The sequence below is a fragment of the Leuciscus leuciscus genome (assembly GCF_965113295.1).
Source record: "Leuciscus leuciscus genome assembly, chromosome: 19".
Taxonomy (NCBI): Eukaryota; Metazoa; Chordata; class Actinopteri; order Cypriniformes; family Leuciscidae; genus Leuciscus; species Leuciscus leuciscus.
This window is the reverse complement of record NC_138743.1, coordinates 4196988-4206987: the sequence shown is the minus strand read 5'-3', so window position 1 is coordinate 4206987 and position 10000 is coordinate 4196988. Positions and strand designations below refer to the sequence as shown.

At 36.2% G+C, this 10000-nt stretch overlaps 1 protein-coding gene across 1 annotated transcript in view; it reads left to right on the top strand.

The window, feature by feature from the left end:
- Positions 1–10000, top strand: part of fut8b (fucosyltransferase 8b (alpha (1,6) fucosyltransferase)) — a 104805-nt gene that overhangs the window by 53402 nt on the left and 41403 nt on the right. Inside the window, exons 2-3 of the mRNA XM_082147220.1 lie at positions 8429–8563; positions 8659–8907. Of these exons, the coding sequence (XP_082003346.1) occupies positions 8705–8907 (203 nt within the window). The 5' untranslated portion in view covers positions 8429–8563; positions 8659–8704. The remainder of the gene's footprint in view (positions 1–8428; positions 8564–8658; positions 8908–10000) is intronic.

Genomic DNA, 10000 nt, shown 5'->3' with positions numbered 1-10000 from the left:
AATTAGTATATTAGTCAATAAATACATATTTATGCAAGTTATGTTATTTTACTTAATTGTTTTAGTAATAAATGTATCTTATTAGGTCAAAAACTGTGTATTATTATCATTATTATCGGTACAATTATTTGTCAATAAATGTACGTTGAAAAGTGTAAATTAAGTATGAGTGTTTACTATTAGTAGTAGTAGTAAAAAATTAAAAAGTTAAAAAGTTTGTATTATTATTATTATTATCATTGATCATCATGTTTCAAATTAGATAATTTATTAATTATATTTAATAAATATGTTTATTAAATATCATTAGATTAGGAAGCAAACAATTTATATATCAATTTTTTTATTATTATTAAAGTTACATTTTTTGTATTATTATTAGTCAATAAATATACATTGATGTAATTTGGAAGCGGGAATTGTTATTATACTTAATTGTTGTTATTATTATAATTCTTGATAATGTTGATAATTCAAACTTTTAATAATAAAGTATATAATAATAATAATAATAATATATATATATATATATATATATATATATATATATATATATATAATGTATTTATTAAATATTATCACTATTATTACACAGATTGAGACAAAAGTGTAGAATTTGGCTGCAATAATCAAGATTTAGCTGCTTTTTTTTTCTATTCTCTATACTGTAGTTTATCATCCATAGTATACCAATACAGAAGTTTATATGTTGTTGTTGTATTTTTTTTTATTTTATTTTTTTTTAAGGAAAAACTCATATTTGGAAATGGGATCATTGCATACTTTGTGTTCTTGTGTTGATGTGGCTCGGCAGATCCCTGTTCCCTGTTCCCGTGTCCTGGTTTGATTAACTGTGTCCAGCATTTCCCAGAAGTCTCCTGTCCTAGATTGTCATTCCCGTTTGCTTGACCGTTGTAGCCCCCCCCCCCCCCCCCCCCCACACACACACACACACACACACACACACACTGTTACGTGGCACGTCAAGGATGTGCTCTGCAAGGTTCCTGTTGTAATCCGTCAAACCACTGACCTTAAGTATAATTCATGGTGAGGCCGCGCATGCATCATTCAGCGCTTATTGTGAAGTCTATTGCGGGGCAGGGACCAGTGCGTGATGAACGGCCCTCTGACGGCCCCTCGCTCGCCCGCTTTGAGCGGGTCATTTGGGTTGACCTTTCGTGAGTGATTGACAGGTAAATGACAGCTGCACGGTGCCATAAAGATGATGAAGCTTTGAGTCGGAAAGGTCAGAGAAAGCAAAGCATGATGGGAACAGAACAGCAGCTCTTCTCTAACATCTCATGACCTGCACGCGTCTGAAGCTGAAATCATCAGAGATTATTACAATATTTCATTTACGTATGAGTGCGTTACACTTTACTTTCAAAATGTGTTATTTTCATGTTAAAGAACAACACAACTTTCACGAATAATAATAAGATATTATTGAAAGAAATTAATAATTGTATTCAGGGGGCATTAAATTGACAGTAAAGACATTTATAATGTTACATAAGATTTCTATTTTAAATGAAATTTTCTTTGAATTCAATTTAATGAAATAAATGCTGTTCTTTTGAACTTTATATCCAACAAAGAATCCAGAAAAATAAAAATTATCATTGTTTCCACAAAATTATGAAGCAGTGCAACTGTTTTCATCATTAATAATAATCATAAATGTTTCTTGAGCATCAAATCATCATATTAGAATGATTTCTGAAGGATCATGTGACACTGAACACTGGAGTAATGATGCTGAAAATTCAGCTTTGATCACAGGAATAAATTACATTTTACTATATATTCACATAGAAACCACTTATTTCAAATTGTAATAATATTTCACAATATTACTGTTTTTACTGTATTTTTAGTCAATTAAATGCAGGCTGAGCAGAAGAGACTGCTTTCAAAAACATGATCAAATCTTACTGACGCCAAACTTTTGAATGGTAGTGGAGGCATCTTTTTATATTTACACTTTATTCACAAGATACAACATTTATTTATGAAGCTTAAAGAGAAATTTGAGGCAAATGTACAGTGTTTATGCAAAACTGTAAAGGACTCTCATGTTCAACATCACATTACTTTTTTCACGTTACTTTTTAAAGAAATTGAGCTACTACTTTAATAGAAAGCAACAAATGACTTATTGTTGTGCTATTTCTCCTCACCTTCAGTTGTCTGATGCTTTTTCACTCTATAATTTCTCTCATAAATGCAACAGAAATGGCTTCATAAATTTTTGTTCTTGCAATTCCCCAAACCGCACACATCATGCACTTAAATAGATTCTGCTCTCACCACGAAGTCCTTTAACCGAGATGCTCTTCTGTTGACAGAAATGTCAAAGTTTGGGGGGAAAGTGTATCTGTCATTGGTCTCTGCTCTCATTAGTGGGTCTCACCTGCTCTTTATTCCTCACTTTACTGAGGAAACATGATAAAAGCCATCAGATTTGAGGAGCCTGCAGCCCTGATGCTGAATATCGAAGACAGATTCGCTCTGAAACACACACACAGCTCAGCACATCTGCAGGATTTAGCCCCGTTTCCTCCTGTCAAACCCTGAAACAGCCCTGAGATGAGGATAATGTTCTCAGGAGCTGAGTTAGCACTTCTGTTAGCTGAGATTTAAGTGTAAACGTCACACAATTATGTTTGCATCATATTTAACTTCCATTATGTGATGCATTTCAGAGTAATATTCAGTGGGAAAAGGGCAAGAATTGATTTTGTCCTGCAGGTTTGTGAAATTGGCTGCGATATTATAAGTTCATGATGTTTCAGAGGCGGAGAATCTTATTAAAATGTTTTTGGAAGATTGTGATTTATTTTCGTCTTTAGAATAACATTGACTGATGAATGATGAACAGTAATGTCAAAGACATTAAGACTGATTTTGCATTTCATGTCTGTGTGTGAGAGTCTGTCAGTTTGGCTTGTATTCATGTATCTGTGCGATCAGTGCAATTCCTTCTTAGTCAGAAAAATAACAGTAAAATTGGATATGACTCGACTTTAGATCAGTGTGGATGAGAGGAAGCTCATATAACTCAACACAACTCAACTGTATTGTTCTGCAGGGGGAATTCGGAGAGAAAAATGGCAACTTTCCGGTTTGCAGACACACAGTATCATCCCTCAGTATTCCCTTGCTCCAGCTCTCCGTCTCACACTTAATGAAAACTGATGTCCTGTTAACGTTCAATGAAGATTCATTAAAAGCTGTCATATTTCTCTATAATGCTCCGTCTGAGTGAGATGCAACAAAATCACGAATGCTCATTTTACGATCAACAGAACTATGTGCTTTGCTCATTATAAAACGAGTGTTCTTGTAGCTTTCACATCCCTCGTGTGCAGTGTTGCAGATTACAGCGGTAACGTTCTAGCTGTTGCATCTGTGTTGATTTATAACAGGAGTGTTGTAGTTTGTCGCGTTGTTCGCGTGCAGTATTGCATGTTTGTGCGATTAGCTTCATTGATTGTAAAAGGAGCTTCTAGATGTCACATGTGCAGTGTTGCATTACGCAGTTGCAGTGAAGACAACTTAATTGATTAAAACAGAACATTCTAGTTTTGTTGTGTTCACTTGGAGTGTTATAGTTTTGCATGCATGCAGTTTAGTTAGATTTATTGATTATAGGGGTCATAACATGGATTTTTTATTATTTTAATATGTTCACGGAGGCTCACTTAAAAGGTTAGTAAAGTTTTTTTGCACAAACACAAAAAAAAGATTGTTTTAAACCTTCATTCTGACCCTCTGGTTTGAAATGATTTGTTTATAAGGCGCTGCTCCTTTAAGGCTTGTCAGTAAACGGCCACTGTTATGATTGGCTAACGTCATTTCATAGGAACCAGGATCAACTATAGAGTGTTGCTATAGAGAGCCTAAGTCCCGCCCCTCCGCTTCCGGCTCACGGGACCTTATTTTGGAAAAAATATGTATGGTAGTCAATGGCGAGAGACAACTTATCTTTTTATTCCGTCTGAACTGTGCCCTGAATTACACATATGATGTTTGTCAATTTAAAAGATAATTATGAAAGTAAAGAAAGTCGCAGTTTGTCATAAAACAGAAGAGTAACGTTTAGTTGTATGTGAAAATCGCTCAATGAACTACATCTCTCGTCTCGCACTATGTACGTATGTGTGCAGTCTGGTACAAAACACTCAGGCATGACGGCGTAACGTTACGATTATAACGTAAGACTATAGAAAACATGACAGACGTTAGCTTTAGTAAAGTTAGCTTCATTCATGAGAGAAAAGGTATGACGTCACATGTGCGCCTTTTGGGTTTGTAGTCTTTGTAATTACGTATTTTCACAGTCTTATACCTCAACAGTTTTACATCAAACTGCGACTTGCTTGACTTTAAAATGTATATTTTAAATTGACAAACATCATATGTGTAATTCAGGGCACAATTCAAACGAGATCAAAATATTTGTTGTCTCTCGCCTTTGACTGCCATACAATATTTTTCCGAAATAAGGTCCCATGGTGGTCCACCGGAAGGGGAGGGACTTAGGCTCTCTATTGCGCATGGGTGAGTGTTTTGAAAACATCCATATAAAACGTCTTCATCTTGTGAACGTGTCTCGTTGTGAACTCTCTATTACTCTGTGTCTCGTTTACTAAATAATCTGTAGTCAAATGCTCTGAACTAACATATAATCCTCCGACTCGATCCGGGACGCCATTAAAATAAACCATACACTTGTTTCCGACACTGGGATATAATGGCTTCTGTTTGCTTTTGACACTCATCCAGTGTATGCGAATGTCAGCTGTTAAGTGACTGAACGCCAGTGGGCGGGGCCTATGGTGCGATGATGTAAAACTATTTGTCGATGTCTTGCTCTGGAGGCGGTCATAAGCAAATGTACATTTCAGATCCTGCAATATAAAAAATGAGCCATTTTTGGATCTTGATTTATAAATCCTGTTTAATCCTTCATTTAATAATCCTGTTGATTATTTCACTTTTCTAACTTTAGTTAGTGTGTAATGTTGCTGTTTGAGCATAAACAACATCTGCAAAGTTACAACGCTCAAAGTTCAAAGCAAAGGGAGATATTTGCTTTTAAAGAAATCGCTTTTTAAGGAATACAACAAACGGCTGGTAGAGACTACAGGGGGATACTATGGGGATATTTTGGGGATATGTAATTTAATTTTATCAATCAATAAATTCCGCTAGAAACAAACCTTGTTGTATTATTTTAATTTAATACTGTGAAGCTGCTTTGATACAATCTGTATTGTGAAAAGCGCTATACAAATATACTTGACTTGACTACACCACATTCCTCCCGGGTTAGTGACATCACCAACCCTACAATTTACATAAACCCCGCCCCCTGAACACGATTTATAGATTATCGTGACAGAATATGCTAATCAATGACTAGAAGATAACTACACATACGCTACATAAATTCATCAACTAACCATTCAGAAATGTCCTGTTGCTTCTACATGTTGTCACTTCTTCTTGAGTCTCTCCATCATTGTCTGACTCCAGTTTGAACATAAAAGGCTAAAAGGTTTTGAAATTTCCAGTGCATGTCTGTGTAGTGCAGCTGTTGTAGCTCCGCCCCCTGTGCCGGGAGCAGCAGCTCATTTGCATTTAAAGGAACAGACACAAAACGGTGCGTTTTTGCTCACCCAAAAAGTGACAACTTTAACATGCTATATAAAAATATCTGTGGGGTATTTTGAGCTAAAACTTCACATACACACTCTGGGGACATCAGAGACTTATTTTACATCTTGTGAAAAGGGCATTACACCACCCCTTTAAACTATGAAACTTACAGGATGTTTAAATGGTAAAAAGACCTCTTATATGTCCAAAGATCAAGTCAAATTTAATTTCTCATATCATGACCCCTTTAAAATTGCACACTTGCAGTGAGTGTAGACGGCTTTATTGATGATAAAAAGCGCGTTCTAGTTCCCGATGTCATGCACTTGCGGTGTGTCGTTGATTATAGAAGGAACATTATAGTTGTGTTTGCTTGTAGTGTAACTTTATTGATTGAAAAGGTGTGATTGTAGTTCAGTCGCATCGCACGCTTACAGGGTCACAGGGTCATGTGTTCGCAGTGTAGAGTGTTCTAGTTCTGTCACATCACTTGCAGTGGGTGTTGTTGATTATAACACAACATCTAGTTGTGTTTGCTTGCAGCGTAGACACAAAGTCTTTCTCACTCATTCCTGGAGGGAAACTGATGACGTGGGGTTTTCTAGGGTCATTCCAGTGTGCAGATCACTTCAGTTTGACAGCATTGCAGTTAGTCACAAAACATGTGTCAACATCTGTGGGACACGTCTGAGGGAATGATGGGGATTTAGCTTTCAGGGTCTGAATCCGTGAGAACAGAAGTGTCGAGACGTGAGATTGAGTGCAGTACAGATGTACGTGGTGAGGAGCGACAGCGTTTGCCAAACCAGCAGCGGGTCCAGGCGTTTTAAGAGTCTCCTCACATCTGTCATGAGATTGCACCGTCGTGAGATTGTCATTTTGATCAATCCTCGCGGCTGTCGAGGCAGGGCTGCGTCAGGAGTGTGTGGAACTGCATTTTTATTTGAGTTGTATTCAGTTCATCTCCATTGGGACACTGTGTTCTATAGCAGAGTCCTTAGCTGGCTTTGTTTCAGGGCTCAGATTTTACATGTGGTTTACCAACACAGCAACATTGTTTAGCATACAAAAGTAATATATATATATATATATATATGCACCATATTTAAATGTTGATATTTCTTAACTAGTGGGTGCAGGACACTATTCATTCATGTAAGTTAGGATAGTAGGATAGCGTGATGTCTGAATATTAGGGCTGGGGGAATTAACGCGTTAATCTTTGCGATTAATTTGAGATGTTTAACGTGCGGAAAAAAAATAACGCAATTAACACAGCACTGGTTTTTTTTTTTTTTTTTTTTTTGCCTCGTTTTAATGATTTCCTGTTGCGGCTGCTATTGAAAAGGCCGAAAATATGCCGTCCCGCCGTGTTCGGCGATCAGGTTTCATTCTCACGCAGCTTTCATGAGCAGGTCTTTTCTGCTCCGTGTGTGCGCCGCGCCGCCGCACTCTCTGTTCCGTGTGTGTGTGTGTGTCGGCGCGCTACGCTCTCTGCTCAATGTTCTGCTCTGTCGTTAACGGCCCAAATGCTCCAATCATGTACCGATCACACACTGGAAAAGCAAAGTCCGCTCAAATTTCTCTGTAGACTTCTGTTTGCTGAGCTGGTATAGTCATGCTGGCCTGGGCAACAATGGTAAAATGACCTGCTCTGATCACATGCTCTGGTAATAATAATAATGGACTATATTTTATTTTGATAATTAGTAAAAAAAAAAAAAAAAAAAATTAAATCTGTTAAATCGATTGTTGATTGATTGATTATTGAAAAAGAATAATACATTGATATATTGATGTTTAATATTATTTTAATATAGTTATTATTAATATTTATATTATTGTGTGTTAAAATTAATATTTAATATTATTTTCTGTTCCTTTTTTTTCCTGTGTTGTTTCATTTAATTAGGTGATTCTAAGTTTAAATATTGATGATTACAAGCATGGGGGAAATGCAATTAATTGCAATTAATTACAGCAAATTGTGCAATTAATTAGTTACAAAAATTTTTTATCGATTCCCAGCCCTACTGAATACATTTTGGTTTGACTGTATAAAATAAGATAAAGATAAAATAATAAACAAATATATACATATACGACGCATGGCCCAGTCTCTACGGTAAACTCCTGCTGGATTATTATAGTAAAGCTAAAAATGACTGTTTCTTTATTTTGTCATCGTTCAAATTTTGTCCATAAAAAGAAAAGAAAAAAGCATATGGATATATATATATTTGTGTATTCTTTATTTTATCTTATAAGCTAAACTGAACTCCTGCTGGCCTTAGAAACATAACACGTGCTAAGCCAAAATTGTTATATAATAATTCAGATTCCCCAACATTAAAACAAGGGGAAGAAAATAAATATATTCTCATACGCACCTGTTGTGAATCACTCAGTATTCGATGGCTTTCCAGTGCAGATATGTAAGAACTTGCCCAAGCTTATCAGTAAATGAGACACATTTTGGTTGACACAACCCATTTTTATCCTCACTGCGAGGGAATGTACCGTTTTATTTTACCTGAACCATTTTGTTCTTGGATTTCGAGGATGAATCTGTCTAGTGACAGACGAGTTTGATTGGAAACACAGCCTTTGATGTCAGCAACAGAAGATATGGGACGCATTTTCTTCATTCTTTTAAAAGTTGATACGTCTATTTATTTCTCTTGTTTAGTTTAATCACCTACGATTAGATGATGACATTTTATTATTTGCATTCAGCATCTTTCTCTCTTTCTCTCTGCAGGACAATAATGCATTCAGAGAACCCAACAAAGCCAATGAGACGCCAGTGAAGCACCAACAACACCACAATCCTCAACTATAGGAACAGAATGGGAGATCTGTCTTCTTGACGAGTCACGATGTATGAATATCCACGGTGTGTTGACGTACTTACGTAGACGCACCAGTTCTTTTTTTTCACCTTCTTCCACATTTGGACGCCTTGCTTTTAAGCTGTACTTTACTCGTCAGACCCAGCATGCCGGTCCGTGATTTGTGACTGGAGTTTGGCGAGAGCATGCGTCCATGGACGGGCTCATGGCGCTGGATAGCGCTGGTCCTGCTGGCATGGGGGACGTTGCTCTTTTATATCGGGGGTCATCTGGTGAAAGACAACGAACATACGCCGCGCTCCAGCCGTGAGCTGGCCAAGATCCTCACCAAGCTGGAGAGACTGAAACAGCAAAATGAAGACCTGAGACGCATGGCCCAGTCTCTACGGTAAACCCCTGATGGATTATTATAGTGAAGCTAAAAATGAGTTTCTTTATCTTCTCATTGTTCAAATTTTGTCCCCCCCCAAAAAAGCAAGGTTTATTAAACAACACAAACTGAATAATTAAATGTAAAAATAAAACACTGATTAGTTTTCACTGTATGAATTTAATACTGATTCTTATTAAAGCTACAAAAGTTATTCAGCCAAGAGCAGTGAGTGATTTTCTCGTGTCTTTTGGTCATGACCATAGTTATTGCAAGCCGTTGCGATTATGCATATCGTGATATATACATTTGCGATATTTCGATAATTTCGATACTGTATTGTGCAGCCCTAATATTTATAACATTTAACAGTTTATGTTGATCCTAAGTTGGCATAATCGCAGGTTATTCAGTGTTTTTTTCTGCTGCAACCATGCAAAGTAGTTACATTATCTTAATTTCGGGACTTTCCTCAGTAAAAATTGACTTATGCAAGTATGCAAACTTTTAATCGATTTACAGTCAACGTTTTGCATGCAGATGCATTGTGCTTCAATAGTTTAAATGGAGTGTTATGTCAATGGTTTGTGATTTCAAGGCTGTGTGCCCTGCCACTGAAGACCCTTTCTAACATTTGCAGTATTTGACCCGATTCTGTCTGATGTGAGATTAGTTCCCTGGGAACAACATGTGCTCTTAACAGAACAAGAGGAAAGAAACCGTATGAGCTTCTATAGAAACAAAACCCCATGTTCTTCTGAGCAAAACTGAGCCAAACAGTCCAACACAGGCTGCAGAATGACTTAAAGTTAAAATGATATGTATTATTATTTATACAATGATTTAATATGTAATGTAATGTAATTTATATAATATATAATTTATATAATATAATTAACATTTGGACAATCAAATATGCATATATTTAATTATATTATAATTAATATATATTATAATATAATTATAATATTGGGGGGGGGGGTGGGGGGAGGAGCATCTGCTAAATGCATAAATGTAATGTGATTTTTTTTGTAATTAATATTTATTATTAATTTGAATTACCTAACTTAGTTAAAATGTTAAAAAGCAAGATGTATACATAAATCATATT